Source organism: Pristis pectinata, chromosome 17 (genome assembly GCF_009764475.1).
Source record: "Pristis pectinata isolate sPriPec2 chromosome 17, sPriPec2.1.pri, whole genome shotgun sequence".
NCBI classification, from domain to species: Eukaryota; Metazoa; Chordata; class Chondrichthyes; order Rhinopristiformes; family Pristidae; genus Pristis; species Pristis pectinata.
In genome coordinates this window covers 21470845-21489488 of record NC_067421.1, presented here as the reverse complement: position 1 = coordinate 21489488, position 18644 = coordinate 21470845, and the positions used below count along the sequence as shown (strand labels likewise).

The following is an 18644-nucleotide window of genomic DNA, read 5'->3' as shown; positions in this document are numbered from 1 at the left end:
TTTGCATAATATTAAAGTTTTGAAATCATTGCAATACACTAATTGAGTTGAAAAACACTATGATGCAGGAGGAACTCAGCAGGCCAGGCAGCATCCGTGGAGAAAAGCAGGCAGTCGACATTTTGGGTCAGGACCCTTCTTCAGCATTGAAGATAGGAAAAGGAGGGATATATAGGAGGGAAATGCAGAGGAGTGATGGGGGAAGAGGGGAAGCAGGGTGGGCACAAGATGGTGAATGGTAGATGCAGGTAAGAGATTGTGATAGACACATGCGGGGGAGGAGGGGAGAGCAGATTCACCGGGGGATGGGTCAAAAGGTATGGAGGAAAAGGGGGGGGGGGGGAGGAAAAAGGGGGTAGAAAAAAGAGATAGGCTAGGAAAGGCAAGAAGAGTCATGGTGGGGGTGGGGTGGTTGGGGGTTGTTGTGGGGATTATTAAAGTGGGAGAATTCAACGTTCATGTCGTTAGGCTGCAAGGTTCCAAGATGGAAAATGAGGTGCTGTTCCTTCAGTTTTCCTTTGGAAAACAAGTCCAAGAACAGCACCTCATTTTCCATCTTGGAACCTTGCAGCCTAATGGCATGAACATTGAATTCTCCCACTTTAATAATCCCCACAACACCCCCCAACCACCCCCCCCCACCATGACTCTTCTTGCCTTTCCTAGCCTCTTTTTTCTACCCCCCTTTTTCCTCCTTACCTTTGACCCATCCCCCGTGGATCTGCTCTCCCCTCCTCCCCTGGACCTACCTATTACTATCTCTTACTTGCATCGACCTATCACCACCCTGTGCCCACCCCGCCTCCCCTCTTTTGTCCACCTATCACTGCTCTGCTTTTCCCTCCTATATATTGGGCTTCCCCTTTTCCTATCTTCAGTCCTGAAGAAGGGTCCTGATCTTAAACGTTGAATGCCTGCTTTTCTCCACGGATGCCGCCTGGCTGGCTGAGTTCCTCCAACATCATAGCGTTTTACATCTAGATAGTCCAGCATCTGCAATCCTTTGTTTCTCTACACTAATTGAATTGTAGATTTGGCCAAGATATTAGCTCAAGTAAGACCATCATGATTTATCAAATCATTTCAGATGTACACTTTAACAGGTTATGGTTTTCCTGCATGTCAGAATCAATAATAATTTCCATTAATTTCTAATGGCTACAAAAAACAAAAGCATTTATTTTGGGTGAACGTATTTTGCCAGGTGGCTTTCATTGCCCTTCAGTGCTTGTTTCCAAACTCCAAAACATAAAGCATTTTTTCTGAGGTACATACTCTAGAACCAATATAAATCATTATTTGTGGTGGAATTAGTTCCACTTAGTATAAATTTCAGACTTTTTCATAACTTAAAAACCCATCCTCCCTATGCTTTTCTTACCTGATCAGAACAAAGAACAGGAAGACTCCATCACAAACTCTGATCCGTCACCTATGAGACTCACATTTGACTGCAACCATTTGCAATTCTACCCGTCTTACTTTAAAAAAAAATGAGAGTATAGGTTTAACACCAAAATCTATCTTGTGGAATTTGATGAACACCTCTTAAGAGGAATCATACAAATTTGTGTGGTCATCTCTAAAGATGAGGTTATCTACCTTAAATCAAGTTCTATTGGAGGCTGGAAGTGGGGCAGAAAACAGTCAATTTTGCAGCTTTTTTTAATATTAATTTGGTCTAACACCACATATCATAATTAAGCTACATATAAATAACCTGGCAATGAATTACTCATCACATTTACAAACATGCCATATTAATAGATCCATGGTCTACAAATCCATTGGCAAAACTGAAGTTTGCAATAGGTGATTGTACAAATACACATTTCTATACTGTACTTCTATTCACATGCAATGTACCCACTAAACCAAAGAAAAATTTCAAATGCACAGTAGTAAGAAATCTTGACTATTTCTTTTCACCACAGCACATTGCAAATAGAACACCAACTCAAATTCTCTTACATAATTAGGGATCTAACAACATAGCAACAATGAAAGGGACAGAATGGACAACTTGAAGCAAAAATTGTACATAAAGTCTTAGAATTCACCCTTGGTTTTAATCGCAAACTGTGTAAGTTCTAAAATCATCCAATTATCTCTGAATGCATAAATAGTACAGAAATAATGGTACATGATTAGTGAGCACACTTATTATTCTTTCCTCTCTTCCCCCACAGAAGTTGAATAGGCTGAAAATAATATTGGGCCAAATTTTGCTGGCCATTCAAACTGATAAAGCAATTACTTAGTTCAGTATTAATGTCTCCGAATATCTGAGGACCAGTCACTGGGTGCAAATTGGAAGATAAGCCTTCTGCATATAGCCCAGTGAGCATGGGTATGCAGGGACCATGGATGGTGATTCCAGACAGCAGGACTGGTCCAGCAGATTTCACCCATGGCTTTTTTTTATACCGATGAATGACTGACCATATGTATTTAAGACATTTAAAGAAAAATTTCACAAGACACAAGAATTTAATCTTTGTTATTGGTAATAAGAATATAAAATACTCAATGGGTATAAAAATTAAAAAAAGTGGCTGAATGATTGAAAAGCAAAATTTAGGAATATAATTACTGGTCACTAGTTCACTGACAGTAACACTAATCCTGGTTGTTATGAACATGGGTTGAACAAATCACACCTGGTATCAACAGTTCATTATACATTAAACAGTGCTGGTGATAAGCAATGGTGTTTTTCCAGCACTAAGCAGAGTTTTGGTCAAGTTTTTCCAACACTCTATTAAGGCGAATGTTCATGAGCCTGATTTGACCATCAAGATGTTCAAGTTTATCCTCTACATGACTACCGCTTCTCCTCCAATAAAAGCCAACCGGACCAGTTATAACATACGCCAAGACTACAAAACAAAGGGGAAGCACGGCACCTTCAGGGTCACCTTCAGATTTCTGCAGAATATACAAACAAGCAAGGGCAAAAAAAACTATTCGGGCAATCCAAAAAAAACAGCCAAATACTGTGCGTAACATATAAAACAGAAGTCCCAGACACATTGATATAAACCAGTAAGCTAAAAGCACAGCAACAGATATCAGGAGGACTTGAGATGGGTGGTGAACTGCTGTCGCTGGATTCAGATATTGGTGCAGGTTTGATGCTGCAAGAATATAAAACAAAAATACAAATTTTACTTTGCAGAATAAATAAAACATTTCAATTAGCTAGCAACTCTATAGAAATCACTCAAGCTTTTCTTTTGCGAGAATGGAAACAAAAATAAATTGTACAGCAATTTAATTGCACAAAGTTATGATGCAGGGTTGCAGACCCTAAACATTGACAGTTTCTCTTTTCACTGACCTGCTGAGTTTTTCCAGCATTTTCTGTTTTGTTGTAAATTGCACAGTTGACTTAAACTATACATGAACTACATGGTGCAGAAAAAAAATGGGAACAAAGGGAATAATGGACTTTGGCTCTAAAATATTTGAGTGATTCCAACTTCATTCAGTCTTAGGTGCACTTATGATATTTCGATCCTAACTTGGCTTGATCTTCAAAGCCATTGCCCTAACTTATCAAACAAAAGTAACTGGTGCAACTAAAAACTTATGGGATAGATCAGGGCAGTTATAATTGTGCAGTAAAATAAACTCAGGACTTTGGTGACACCAGATGAGCAGCTATCTCAGACTACTGGAAATTACTCCATTTAATACCCCATTACACTTTTAATTCACTTTTTTTCTACATTTAATTACACAGAGGTATAATGATTTTTGTTTAGTGAATGTGCTGACATTAAAGAAAGCAGAAAACTGAGCCCTCATGAGTTGAAAGGGATTGGGAAATAGAATCTGAGAGTTTCAGTGTGTAAGTTTCAGCCTGTAAGTTTCAGCATGCCTGCTTATGTTCCTGACCTTGACTGCATACCTTGCTCGCAGTACGGACCCTGGCTCTAGCTAAACATCCCACTTGTGCTCTGGACAAACAAGCAAGTCAGATGTGGAACTATCGAGATTTCCAAAGAATTGGATATTGGATTATCGGAGTTTTACTGTAATCTCAAACTCCAGGTCAACGCCTGGCATGTATTTTGTATCAAATGCAATATAAAAATTGAAATTGTCCTGTGCTAGATACAAGAAGACATGTATTGGCCTTTGTCTTCTTAGTGTTATGGAAGTTCACAGCCTTTTGTGGCTACAGAATAACTTTGCATGCAAAATTCTATGAAAGAAGCGATTTGATAACAAAGGACGCATAAAGACTCCAGTTCTTTCACTTAAATATCCCTTTTCCTCCCAACATGTGTCTTAAATTAGCACGGGTAACTTTTTACCATCAATTCCAAGAATTTCCAGGAGGTCCGACCATATTTTCCACACAGTTTCCACCAACACATCCATACCAAACACAAACTGTTCAGTTGTCCTGGAGAAAAACTGGAAGAACATTTTCTTTGTTAGACTATGAATTTTGATTTAATCTGGTCCAATTAATTGGAACACAGTTGCCATACAATATCCACTGTATGAAGCCTGTAATGTGGGGTTCTTATCCCTCCATCCCAAAGCCCAAGGTGGTTGGACAGAAGTACAGAGGCATCTAAGCAGTACCAAAGATATGTTTCTTTTAATAAAATATCAATGCAAAATCATTCCAAGAGCAGCTCAATGTTTATACTGAAATAAATTATAATTAAAAGCATCCATTAGCATTTAAATGAAGATTACAATTGGTATACAAAAGACTGTACAATTTGAATTAAAATACAGCAACACACACTATGACCACTGGGTGCTGCTATTTACCAATGGCAAAAGTGAAGATGCAAGTCATGGCTGCAAGATATTTGTTAGAAATTATTCTGATCAGAACACAGATAACATTTAACTTGATTTGTTTTCCAAAAAGATTAAACTTTCATCTTAAGCTGCAATACAAACCAGAGAAGCATCACCTATGTTACCAGATCATGTGTTCTTCCCCGAAACCACTCTGCCCCTCCCCCTCCATGCTCTTCCCTTCAGCACTCCAACCCCTCCCCTCACTCTCCCCTTACCACCCCCTCTACATCGACCCTTCCCCTCACCCAATCCTCCTCCTTCCTCTCCAAACCCTCCCTTACACAACCCTCCTTTGCCCCGCCCTTCCAGTTCCCTCCGAACACCCCATACCTCCCTCCCCCTCCACCCACTTCCTATTCCCTCCATCTCCATCCTCCTCCTCCGTTTACCTTCCCATTCCACCTCCCCTTCTTCACCCTCCCTTGTCCCTTTCCTCAGCCTTGCCTCCCTCCTCTCCTTCCCCATTCTCTCTGCCCCATCCTCCTTTCCCACCCCTCCCAGAACTTATGCTTCCCTGCCTCCTCTCTCCCCCTCCCTCCGATCCTCTCCTCGTCCTCTCCTCTCCCTCCCGATATGCATCTCCCTCCCCCATGCTCCTCCACTGTCCTCTCCCTCCCCATCACACTCTCCTGCCCTCCCCTTCCACCCCATCCTCACCTCCCTTTCTCCCATCCCCTCACTCCTCCCTCTTCCCCATCGCACCTTTCCATCCCTTCCCCACTCCACCCTCATGCCCCCTTCCTTTCCCCCTAACCTTTTACTCCACCTCTCGCCCCGGCCTCAACTTCCCCTCGCTGCCCTCCCCTCATCCAACCCTCTCCATTGCCCCTCCCTTCCCCCTCATTCCCCTCCCCTCTCTACCCTCCCCCACACCCCCATGATACCCCTTGCCCCTCATTCCCCCTCCTCTCTTCCCCTTGTCCATTGTTCCCCCTCCTCATTCCCTCCTCTCTCTCTCCCTCCCCATTCCCTTTCTCCCCTCGCCCCGTTCCCCTCCCACCTTGCTCCCCTCCTCCCTGCTGCCCACTTCCCTCAGACCGTTCCCTTCCTGCACCCCCACCTCGTTCCCCCCTCCCCCTCATTCCCCTCCCCTCCCCATTTGTTCCCCCACTCTCCCTCTCCCCTACTAGTTCCACCTCATCCCCTACCTCCTCCCTCATTCCCTCCCTCCCCCTCATTCCCCTCCCACCCGACTCTTCCCGACCCTTCAACTCCTCCTCATTCCCCTATTCATTCCCTCCTTCCTTCCCTCCCTCCTTCCCCCCACTTTTCCCCATTCCTCCATCCCCCTCTTCCCCAACTCCTCCCACCCACTTGTTCCCCCTACCTCTTCCTCTCCCCTCATTACCCCCACCATCCACCCTCATTGTTCGCCTACCCCTTTCCTCCTTGTTCTGCCTCGTTCCCACCCTTGCCACTTCCCAACCTCATCTACCCCACCTTGTTGTCCCCCCTCCCAATTCCTTCTCCCTCCTTCTAGTCCCCCATCTCTACTCATTCCCCCTTATACCCTTCTTCTCCCCCTTCCCCATTGCCCATTCCTCTCCCTCCCACCTTGTTTCCCTCCTAGCCCCTCGTCCCAACTCCCTCCCTCCCCAATCCCACCACCTCCCCCCTCTCCCCTCCCTCATCCTACCTTCTTCTGTCCTCCTTCCACTCTCCCTCCCCACACCTCCCCTCTCCTCCGTCCCCTCCTCTTCCCTTTCCCTCCCCCTCCTACTCTCCCTTCTCCTTCCTCTCCTTCCATCTACCCCCTTCCCACTCCCCTCCTCCTCTTCCCCGTGCCCCCTCCTGTCCATCCTCCTCCTCTCCCTCCGCTTTCCCCTCCACTCCCTCCTCCCTCTCCCGCTCCCCCTCTCCTCCCTCCACCTCCCCCTACTCTCCCTCCCCCTTCTCCCTCCTCACCTCCCCACTTCTCCCTCCCACTCCACCCCTTCCCCCTCCCTCTTCCCCCTCCCCCTCACTCTTCCTCTTTCCCTCCCCCTCCTCCGTCCCTCCCTCCTCCCTCCTTCCCCCCTCCTCCTCCTCACTCCTTCCTCCCTCCTTCCCCCCTCCTCCTCCTCACTCCTTCCTCCCTCCCTCCTCACTCCCTCCCTCCCCCTCCCCCTACTCCTCCTCCCTCCCCCCTCTCTCCCTTCCCCTACTCCTCCTCCCTCCCCTCCCCTACTCCTCCTCCTCCCTCCCTCCCCTCCCCTACTCCTCCTCCTCCCTCCCCCTCCCCTACTCCTCCTCCCTCCCTCCCCCTCCCCCACTCCTCCTCCCTCCCTCTCCCCCTCCCCCACTCCTCCTCCCTCCCTCTCCCCCCTCCCTCCCCCTCCCCTACGCCCCCCCCCTCCCCGCCCCCCCCTTCCCCTCCTCCTCCCGCCCACCCCCTCCCCTCCTCCTCCCTCCCCCCCCTTCCCCTCCTCCTCCCTCCCCCCTCCTTCCCCTCCTCCTCCCTCCCCCCTCCTTCCCCTCCTCCTCCCTCCCCCCTCCTTCCCTCCTCCTCCCTCCCCCCTCCTTCCCCTCCTCCTCCCTCCCCCCCTCCCTCCTCCTCCCTCCCCCCCTCCCTCCTCCTCCCTCCCCCCCCTCCCTCCTCCTCCCTCCCCCCCCTCCCTCCTCCTCCCTCCCCCCCCTCCCTCCTCCTCCCTCCCCCCCTCCCCCTCTTCTACTCCTCCTGCCTCCCCCCTCCCTCCCCACCTCCTCCCTCCCCCTCCTGCTCCCTCCCTCCCCTACTCCTTCTCCCTCCCCCCTACTCCTCCCTCCCTCCCCCTCCCCTACTCCTCCCTCCCCCTCCCCTCCTCCTCCCTCCCCCCCTCCCTCCTCCTCCCTCCCCCCTCCCTCCCCCCCTCCCCCCCCTCCCTCCCCCTCTCCCCCTCCCCCCCCTCCCTCCCCCTCTCCCCCCCTCCCCCTCTCCCCCCCTCCCTCCCCCTCTCCCCCCCTCCCTCCCCCTCTTCTACTCCTCCTGCCTCCCCCCTCCCTCCCCACCTCCTCCCTCCCCCTCCTGCTTCCTCCCTCCCCTACTCCTCCTCCCTCCCCCTCCCCTACTCCTCCTCCCTCCCCCCCTCCTCCCTCCCCCCCTCCCCCTCCCCCCCTCCCTCCCCCCCTCCCTCCCCCCTCCTTCCCCTCCTCCTCCCTCCCCCCTCCCCCCCCTCCCTCCCCCTCTTCTACTCCTCCTGCCTCCCCCCCTCCCTCCCCACCTCCTCCCTCCCCCTCCTGCTTCCTCCCTCCCCTACTCCCCCTCCCTCCCTCCTCCCCCTCCCTCCCCCTCCTCCCTCCCCCTCCCTCCCCCCTCCCCCCCCCTCCTCCCTCCCCCTCCCTCCCCCTCCTCCCTCCCCCCTCCCCCCCCCTCCTCCCTCCCCCTCCCTCCCCCCTCCCCCTCCCTCCTCCCTCCCTCCCCCTCCCTCCTCCTCCCTCCCTCCCCCCTCCCCCCCCCTCCTCCCTCCCCCTCCCTCCCCCCTCCCCCTCCCTCCCTCCCCCTCCCTCCCTCCCCCTCCCTCCTCCTCCCTCCCCCTCCCTCCTCCTCCCTCCCCCTCTTCTACTCCTCCTCCCTCCCCACCTCCTCCCTCCCCACCTCCTCCCTCCCCCTCCCTCCTCCTCCCTCCCCCTCTTCTACTCCTCCTCCCTCCCCACCTCCTCCCTCCCCCTCCTGCTCCCTCCCTCCCCCTCCTGCTTCCTCCCTCCCCTACTCCTCCTCCCTCCCTCCCCCTCCCCTACTCCTCCTCCCTCCCCTACTCCTCCTCCCTCCCTCCCCCTCCCCTACTCCTCCTCCCTCCCTCCCCCTCCCCTACTCCTCCTCCCTCCCCCTCCCCTACTCCTCCTCCCTCCCCCTCCCTCCCCCTCCCCTACTCCTCCTCCCTCCCCCTCCCCTACTCCTCCTCCCTCCCCCTCCCTCCCCCTCCCCTACTCCTCCTCCCTCCCCCTCCCTCCCCCTCCCCTACTCCTCCTCCCTCCCCCTCCCTCCCCCTCCCCTACTCCTCCTCCCTCCCCCTCCCTCCCCCTCCCCTACTCCTCCTCCCTCCCCCTCTTCTACTCCTCCTGCCTCCCCCTCCTCCCTCCCCACCTCCTCCCTCCCCCTCCTGCTCCCTCCCTCCCCCTCCTGCTTCCTCCCTCCCCTACTCCTTCTCCCTCCCCCCCTACTCCTCCTCCCTCCCTCCCCCCCTACTCCTCCTCCCTCCCTCCCCCCCTACTCCTCCTCCCTCCCTCCCCCTCCCCTACTCCTCCTCCCTCCCTCCCCCTCCCCTACTCCTCCTCCCTCCCTCCCCCTCCCCTACTCCTCCTCCCTCCCTCCCCCTCCCCTACTCCTCCTCCCTCCCTCCCCCCCCCCTACTCCTCCTCCCTCCCTCCCCCTCCCCTACTCCTCCTCCCTCCCTCCCCCTCCCCTACTCCTCCTCCCTCCCCCTCCCCTACTCCTCCTCCCTCCCCCTCCCCTACTCCTCCTCCCTCCCCTACTCCTCCTCCCTCCCTCCCTCCCCTACTCCTCCTCCCTCCCTCCCCTACTCCTCCTCCCCGCCTTACCTTGCACACCGCCTCCACCATCTCTTCCCCGAAGACGGCCACCAGGTTCCGGTAAATGCCATTCGCCACCTGTCTGAAGAAGTTGTTGGGCTTCTCGTGTGCGGGCGGCCGGCGGGCCTTGGCCGAGTGCACGGACACAAGCGCGGCGAGGAGCAGCGCGGCCAGCAGCACGGCTCTCGCCATCGCCAGCCCAGGGTACGCCCGGCAAAGGCGTCCGGCCGGCTCACCGCTGCCCGGCCCGCCTGTGCAACCGGCAAAGACTTCCCACTCCCGTCCCCAGCAAAGACACCTGCTGCTGTTTCTCCAAACTAAACCTGTGCTAATGTGTTGTGTCAGTTCTAAATCTTTGCTTACTTTTGATAACTCCTGCCTCCACACGAATGTAGAGAATTTAAAATGTTACTCCTCAATAAGAGCCTTGTCTGGAGCTTGATTTGTTGGGAACAGTAGTTGATCATCAAGCATCTCCTGCCCAGTGACTTCAGCTCTTCCATTCTCCTTATCAGCCATCTCTGAAGTCACACAACTGAGGTGCAAGCCACACATCCTCGATCCTGTGAAGAAGAAGCAAGCATCTTAAAAACCTTCACCAGGGTTAGGCCTTGGTGGCTGAAAAGTTATCTCCACCATTGAAAGCCCAACACATCAATGAGTCTGCGGCTGCAAAATTCGTATTTCCTTATGATGTAGAAGGACATTTGGCCCATAATGTTTATGCTGACTCCCAGAGCATTCCTGCCAGTCCCATTCTCCCACTCATTTCCCAGTAACATATACTTTCTCGTATGGCCAAGAACTCCCTCTGAATCTCCTACCATCCACAAACACCAAGAGCAATTTACATGAGCCAACCAGCCCACCAGATTGTCTTTTGGTTGTGGGAGGAACATCCCACAGAACATCCAGAGGAGAATGTGCAAACCCCACGGCACTGGAGATCAGGTTTGAATCCAGGTCACTGGGCACAGCAGCCCTAACTACAGCACCATTGTGCCATCTTCAGCCTGAGGCCTAGGGTGAGTGGTGTTATTAATTGCCCATTGCACATTCATCTTTGCGTTCTGCATAAGGACCTGGATCAAGGCTGGTCCTGGATGGGAGCGGTGGGGTGCAATTGGTGGAAAACCAGCATGAGGTGAAGTGGTGACGTGAGGGGGAGCAGTGGTGTGGTGCCAGGAGAGCAGAGCTTTGGGAAAGGGCTGCAAGATGAGTTTCTAGGTTGTGAGATCAAAGCCTGAGTGAGTCAGAATGATTGTGGGGGTGGGTCTGAACAAGAGAGCAAGTAAATTAAAAAAAAATAAAGAGGACCTACCTGGGTAAGCTCCCAGCACTGGGTTGGGACTGTGAAGGGAAGGCCCCTTTAGAGAGCACCACTGCTAAGGGAGCCTTGCAATGAACGCTCAATTATTCCAAGAAATCAATAACAGATGCTCCTCAGAACACTGTGACCTAGTTTCCGAGCAAAGTTCTAAAGGAGCATAGTATGGGCAATGATGTTATTCCACACATTTGATGAAAATGTCACAACACCACCACATAGGTGAATCGTGACTGGAAGTCCCTGGTCAAATTTCTGGAGGAGCACTTACTTTCTACTCCAGAAGAACTATGCAATGCAATTGAATTTCATGGCTGATTTATTTATACAGCCTCTCAATTATTAACTTATAGTTGTCTAAGTGCAATTGTCAGTATGAGTCACTCCTGTCCCTAATGCTAATATGCAGTTTCCTGGTTTCTGATGGTCAGGATGATACAGTCATCAACACATTCTTCCACTTCAGTCATTCCCACCTGTTGAAACACAGTGCCCGAGCTATACCCAATCAAATTTGTGAGACGAGATATACCCCACTCAAAGCCATGCTGCCCATATACTTTCTAAGCATCTTAAGCTGTTCTAAAATCTTGACCAAAAATTCATGTGATGACAAAGCTACACAGGCAGTAATGGGTCACTGAACTAGGAATGATGTTATTTAATGTAACTATTCCTTCTATGCTCATGCACCCCTGTATCTGGATTCTCTGTTTGAATATGAAGTGAACTGAGAAGCCCAACAACTAAGAATTGTTTAGACAAACAGCTCCTTTAGACTAACTCGGGAAGCTTCTACAAACAATGTTGCAACCCAGAGAGCAGTCGACTACCTGACAAGCACTTTAAAAGACAGCAGCATTAAATCAACAATTATTCTTTTATAGCAATGATCTATACACTAAAATACCTTTACTGAGAACCATTGCAATTGCCAAATATAAAACACCCCTGATAATTTCAGATCCTACCCTTCCAATGTTCCTGTATTCCTAGAAACAGTTATTCACTGTTCCCAAATCTTTGCCTGCCAAGAGTGACCCCGCAGCCTTGTATTCTTTCATCTCAAAACCAGTGCCCCACTTCCCAAACTAAAGAATGATGAGATTATTAAATCACCATAAAATGAATTTTCCTGACAATTTCCACCCTGCCTCACTCTTCCCCTCCTTCTCAGTCTCCATCTCAGGAAATAGGATAGTTACTAACATCCATTACCAGCCTATCGACTCCCACAGCTATCTCATCCGTTTCATCCCACCCTGCATCCTGCAAGGACTCTATCCCATTCTCCCAGTTCCTCTGTCTCCATTGAATTTGCTCTGAGGATGAGACATTCATACAGGTTCTTCTGAGATGTATTCTTTCTTCCTGCACCATGGCTTAACCATTGTTAACAAAGCCCTTGACCACATTGCCACTGGTCTCACACTGTCTCCTCCCGGACAGAACGAGGTTAGAGTTCCCCCGGTTCTCACCTTCCTTCTCAATTTCCACCATCTTCAAAGAGAGTCCACCATCAGACACATCTTCCCCTCTCTTCCCTTTTCAGCGTTTCACAGGGATCATTCCCTTCGTGACTCCCTGGTCCACTCTTCTGTTCCCACCAACCACCCCACTTCTTACATCACTTTCTCTTGTAACCACAGGCGATACAACATTTGTCCTTTCACCTCTTCCCTTCCCTCCATCCAGGGACCCAAACAGTCTTTCCAGGTGAAGCAGCGATTCACTTGTACTTGCTCTACCTCTTCCCCCGCTCCTCCCCCCACATCTTCCCCCACAGATGAAGGGCCTCGACCTGAAATGTCAACTGTTTATTTCCCTCCATAGATGTTGCCCGACCTGCTGAGTTTCTCCAGCATTTTGTGTGTGTTGCTCCAGAGTCCAGCATCTGCAGTCTCTCTTGTGTCTCTGTTATGGATTGTTATCATTCCCACTGATATTTATTGGATGGAAAACTTGGGTGAAATATGTTTAGTTTGTGGTGGTCTGTTGCTTGCTGCAGAGCCTCCCCATTACAAGGATTCTCCATTAAGTTGCATGCGGTGTCTGCACCCAAACCCGTCAGCTGTAATTGTGAAATTGAGAAAAATAAGCCATGAAGCTGATAGTGAGGAGAAAAGCTTAAAAGTGCAGATGGATACGGATGCTTTGGTCAGTTGGGCAAAAAGATGGCAAATGGAATTTAATCAGTTATGAGGTAAAGCACTTTGGGAGGTGCAGTAATGCAAATGTGTACACAATAAATGGGAGGATATTGAGTGTTGTAGAGAATAAAAGGGGCCTTGGAGTGTACATCTACAGATCCATAAAGGTGGTAAGAGAGGTCAAAAAGGTGGTTAAAAAGGCAAATGGGATGTTTTTCTTTATCAATTGAGATACAGAATAAAAGAACAGAAAGATTATGCTAGAACAACATTATACTACATAGGCCACAACATAAACATTGCCAGCAGTTCTCGTCACCACCGTGCAGGAAAGTAGTAATTCACTGGAGCAATACACAGGAGATTTACAAAGACGTTGCCAAGACTGGAAATAATTAACCACAAGGAAATATTGATAGCAAGGGGTTTTGTTTGGCACAGAGGAGGCTGAGGGAAAACTTAATTGGAATGTACAAAATTATGAAGGGTCTAGATAGAACAAATAGGAAGGACCTATTTCCTTTCACAGAGAGGTCAAGAACCAGATTCAAAGTAGAACAGTACAGCACAATACAGGCCCTTCGGCCCACAATGTTGGACTGACCTTTAAACCTCACCTAATACTACCTAACCCCTTCCTCCCACATATCCCTCTATTTTAAATTTCTCCATATGTTTATCTAGTAACCTCTTGAACTTGACCAATGTACCTGCCTCCACCACCACCCCACGCAGCGCATTCCATGCCCCAACCACTCTCTGGGTAAAAAATCTTCCTCTGATATCTCCCTTGAACTTCCCACCCATTACTTTAAAGCCATGCTCTCTTGCACTCAGCGTTGGTGCCCTGGGAAAGAGGTGCTGGCTGTCCACTCTATCTATTCCTCTTAAAATTTTGTACACCTCTATCATGTCTCGTCTCATCCTTCTTCTCTCCAAAGAGTAAAGCCCTAGCTCCCTTAGTCTCTCCTCATAATGCATACTCTCTAAACCAGGCAGCATCCTGGTAAATCTCCTCTGCACCCTTTCCAGAGCTTCCACATCCTTCTTATAATGAGGCGACCAGAATTGGACACAGTACTCTAAGTGTGGTCTAACCAAAGTTTTATAGAGCTGCATCATTACCTCACGGCTCTTAAACTCGATCCCTCGACTTATGAAAGCTAACACCCCATAAGCTTTCTTAACTACCCTATCCACATTTGAGGCAACTTTCAGGGATCTGTGGGTATGGACCCCCAGATCCTGCTGCTCCTCCACACTACCAAGAATCTTGCCTTTAACTTTGTATTCCGCCTTGGAGTTTGTCCTTCCAAAGTGTACCACCTCACACTTCTCCAGATTGAATATTTAGTTAGGTAATTTCAGTCACAATGGTTGTGCATGCACTAGCACAGGATATATGCTTGGCTTCTTGCTTACTCATCCATGGACCCCTGCATTACACTCCAAAACTAATGTGTAGCAAAGATCGAATTGTACACATTTCTGCTATTTGCCTGCAGTCAATAACTGCCAGTGCTCACTGTTTAAGGTACTCAAAATTTGGTTGAGCCACTGGAGGTCAATACCAAATGTGAAATGGCCCACAACAAGGAGTCTTTTTTTTAGAATAGGGCATCAAGGAGAAAATGTGTACTTCGTATACTTACAAATCAAAGATTGCAATAATAGGTAGAATGATTAGAGGGAGATGAAGAGAAATATTTTCACCCAGAAAGTGGTTGCGATCTGGACCTCACTGTCTGGAAGGGTAGTGGAGGGCATACCCCTCATCACGTATAAACAATACTTGGTTGTGTAGTTATAGAGCCATAACTGCAGGGTTACAAACTAGGGCTGAACAGCAGGATTAGGCTGGGGAACTGCTTTTTGATCAACACAAGTACGATGAGCTGAATGGCATCCTTCTGTATTATAAATCGTCTATAGTTTCTATTTCCATGATTCTGTGTTGGTTTTCTAGAAAATCAATCCCACTTGCAAACATGCGCTCAGCATTTTCCAGGTAATGCTTGCCCCAGGGGTTCCTCGCTGGCCTCATGGAACATGGAACTATTGGACCAAATCGACAAAGGGAACTGCCAGCTGCCAGCTATTCATAGCTCAGCTTATCTCAGATTTCCACACATGCTCAGCCAAACATCCTGATATAGGAAATCAGCTCTTTGAGGCTTTAAATTAGTCTTGGGAACAATTGTCAGCAACATTAACTAATCCCAGAGTTAAAGCATCTAACCTGGCCCAGCTCCTCCTTACCAACTGATGTCAAGCAAGGTGAACCGGTCAATTAAATATCATTGATTCTTCACCAAAGGTAATTAAGGATACAAAAATAAAAGAACATTTTGCTACAAGGTTACTGTTCCAGTTAGGTACAACTAGGCTTCCATTGCAATAGGTGAACAAAACAGACATCTAATGTGCAATGGACAACACCGGAACCTGTACAATCTTTGTGTTTTGTGTGTCCATGGCATGATCAAATCTTTCTTTACATTGACTACTCTATAATTTACCCATGCACATCTTTATTTATTTGGGAATATTTGAGGACCACGTAAAAATCATGATCTACACAATTGAATTTACTCATCACTGTCTTTTTGTTATTGCTCCATTGCCTCGTCAGGCTGCAGTTCTTCAGTACCTCAAATGGAAAAGTGGCAAGTGATGTGGTGCATTTTGGGGGTGTGGGGCAGCAAGAAAGGGAAGTTAATAGATGCACACTTCCACCTTCTCTCTCCTTGATCTTACTGAATTGTTGGGCAGGATGAGGGGCCAAATGTCTTGTATTTCTGGAGGAATTCAATGGGTCAGGCAGCATCTGTGCAGGGAAATGGGCAGATGAAGGGTCTCGACCCTAAACATTGACTGTCCATAGATGCTGCCTGACCCACTGAATTCCTCTAGTGCTTTGTGTGTTGCTCCAGATTCCAGCATCTGCAGTCTTTTGTGTCTCCTAGCTTGTATTTCTGATGGTGCACTCCCAGAGGGAGTGACCTCATCTCCAAGACAGCTTTGTTAGCCTCCTGGATCACCTCTTGTAGGTTGTTTAAATGTCCTTTGTGAGTTTATAGACGTAACTTAGAAATGCAGGGTTAGCATATTCTAAGTGATCATCAGACACATGATCATATTTCACATGTTATTAACATTAAGTGTTGTATAGCAGATACTGGGACATTTTATTCTTTCACCAGATAACTGGGAGGTCCCCTTCTCCCCAGCTCTGACTGCCACAGATGTGAAACTCCCCTGATATCTTGTACTTCCTCCTCCAATCCCAGCACAAGCCAAGTACTTCTCCACCTAGTATTACAGTGAAGCATCATTAAATCTTTGCTCTTTCCTTCTTGAACTCTCCGTGGCAAGTCCAACAGCCTCAAATTGTGTGTTTGTAATAACCCCTTCAATAATGGTGTTCAATCAACTCATGTCATTTACATTAGGCCCACTCAAGTTGGTTGGTCAAGAAACCTAAAAATGATTTTGTTATGATACTGTGTGAATAAGCTATTGAAAGGCACTACAATAGTTAATTATGGGTCTTCTGGGGACAAAAGGGCTTTCCTGCCTCCTTTCCCAGCGCATTAGTAAATTAAAATCCAGACCATAGATCCTTTCTTCAGGAGGTATATGCTTTCCTTGTCCATCCCATTCTAGAAGTAGACAGAACTGGAGTAGGAACCATTTGGCTGATACATACTGTATTTGTATTTCATTTAGCTCTAGAGAAGAAGCCAATCAGATTTTAATTTAGTCTTAGTAATAATTCTCATCAATGTTACCTAATCCAAGTTAAAGCATTTAACTTGACCAAGCACTTCACCAATTTTGTCAATCAGGATGAATAGTTCACTTTTCATAAAAATTGATTAAAGATGCAAAGAAAAAAACACATTTAGCCAAGTTTTTCACTCCCATTTGGGTACATTTGCTATGGTTAAAATGGAAGAAATACTTCTGATAATATGTTGTATAAAAGCTTTACTGCAGAATATTCTTTTATAGAATCACATAGATCTAAGTTAAATGGTATTTTTAAATACTTCCTACAAAATAACACGTCTTGTAAGTTCCATGATCCTCCACTTCCTATGGCAACAAGACTGAGGGAGGGCTGAAACATTGTGGTTCTAGTTCTCCAACGTGCACGGCACAGTACTGAGAACCCAGGAATATATCCTTTAAATTTAACTAGCTTCTCATTTTCCAAAATTTTAAAACAAATTACTGCTATACAACAATAAGAAATAACAAATTGGCTCTATTACTGAGATATTTTTTATATATACAATATTTTACATAATATAGCAAAGCAAAATTCCTATCCTTTTATCTGAGGAAAGCAAACTTTTTATAAGTCTATCTTTTTAATCTATGCACATGGTTACAAGGAGGAAAAGTCAAACAGTTAACATTAAAAATTACAATTATTCCTTCATAACATATTGTTAAGATTGCTTGCCAAGGCATTGAACTTATTATACAGCACTGCACTAACTTTTACAGAACTACAAAATAAAGAAAACTATTTTTATAATAACAGGGCTACCTTGGCTGTATGCATGAATGAGATATCACATTTTGAAAGTCCAGTTTACAGCAACCACTTAGAAGTTCTACTTCCTATTTCAATCATTCACTGTTATTGTGATGACGATGTTAATTCCTCATTTTGTTATAGATCACTTGGTTAGTATCGTGGCTTGTGTGTCATTGCAGAGTAAACATAAGGTGGAGATGAATTTCTGTGGGCAGCTGAATTTGACGAGTACACATGACAAGAACGTGAGATAGTCGATATGAAGATAATTTTTCCAACATTATAAAATTTCATTTCTAGTAGATGGGTGAGGTGAATATTTAGGATTTAACTCAGTCAGGATTTGACATATATGAGGTCAAATACAGCAGGTTAAGATAGAGGTTTTACAGTTTAACTGATAAGAAGGTTTTGGACAAAACACAGTAAAAAACTCCCTTTCCAATTCTGATGATCAGTGGGTCTACAACATTTGCTGTTGTCACAGCAGTATTAAAACATGAGGAATACTGGTATTTCCTGATTTATCTCACAAGCTTCTTTTCAGACTTAAAATATTTGAACTAAACAGAACAACTATGATTGTTCTATTGTGGATGTTTCCATAGCTGCTATGCCAGTTTTCTCAGTGCCTAGGTATTATGTGTTTTCTTTTACACATGGTCTGTTCATCACACAATGCAAAATAAAAATGTGTATGGTTTTCAATTTTCAACATTCAAAGAATAGAATAGGCCCATTCAATGCTGGACATGCACAATGATGTTGAACAGCAACACCAGTTTTAACATCATGTGAAAGTATTCTGCATGAGCAGGGCCCACAAATGCCATGAGTCTCCATCGATGCAGGCCTTAACTGGAGCTGAAGCCTCTTTCATGATCAGTTAAAGGAGGCCTAACCTTACCAGCCCTACTGTGATAAAGTCTAAGGTATACATTGTTCTCTAGATGGATACTCTTTAAAGTAGTTTCCTTGCTGTTCACACCCATCATCCCACCCTCTCTGTCAATGTTCTCAGGTATCAACTGACCTCCCTCCACCAACCTGCTTTCCTGTCCAAGTGACCCCAGTACTTGACCCTAACCATCTGTTTGACTGACCCTTAGCCCCTTCCTCTCAGCACTCTGCCCCATCTCCTGTACAGGTGCATGCAGAATGTGTAAAAGTTTTGTTCTATTGCACATGACACTTTGGGCCTTGTGTGAGATAAAGTGTTGCGGCTAGAGTCCTCACACACCTCCCCACCCCAACCTCATCTGCCCACAGTGTCACTAATACACCTCTCAGGAAATGGACG

General features: G+C 47.5%; 1 protein-coding gene across 1 annotated transcript; it reads right to left on the bottom strand.

Annotated features, from left to right (window-relative positions):
• Positions 1–847: 847 nt before the first annotated feature.
• Positions 848–17406, bottom strand: bri3bp (bri3 binding protein). The gene is made up of 4 exons (XM_052032128.1): positions 17354–17406; positions 9328–9881; positions 4323–4425; positions 848–3137 (listed from the first exon to the last, which is right to left on the bottom strand). The coding sequence occupies exons 2-4, from the start codon at positions 9508–9510 to the stop codon at positions 2725–2727; spliced, it is 699 nt and encodes a 232-aa protein (XP_051888088.1). The 5' UTR covers positions 9511–9881; positions 17354–17406; the 3' UTR covers positions 848–2724.
• Between the last annotated feature and the right edge of the window lie 1238 nt (positions 17407–18644).

What these genes read in the sequence shown, in the direction of transcription:
- bri3bp (XM_052032128.1), bottom strand. Translation starts at nt 9,510, where the DNA reads ATGGCGAGAGCCGTGCTGCTGGCCGCGCTGCTCCTCGCCGCGCTTGTG. An exon ending in TGGTGGAGGCGGTGTGCAAG is followed by an intron (nt 4,426 to 9,327) that starts GTAAGGCGGGGA and finishes ATGTTCTTCCAG; the next exon opens with TTTTTCTCCAGGACAACTGA. An exon ending in GGAAATTCTTGGAATTGATG is followed by an intron (nt 3,138 to 4,322) that starts GTAAAAAGTTAC and finishes ATATTCTTGCAG; the next exon opens with CATCAAACCTGCACCAATAT.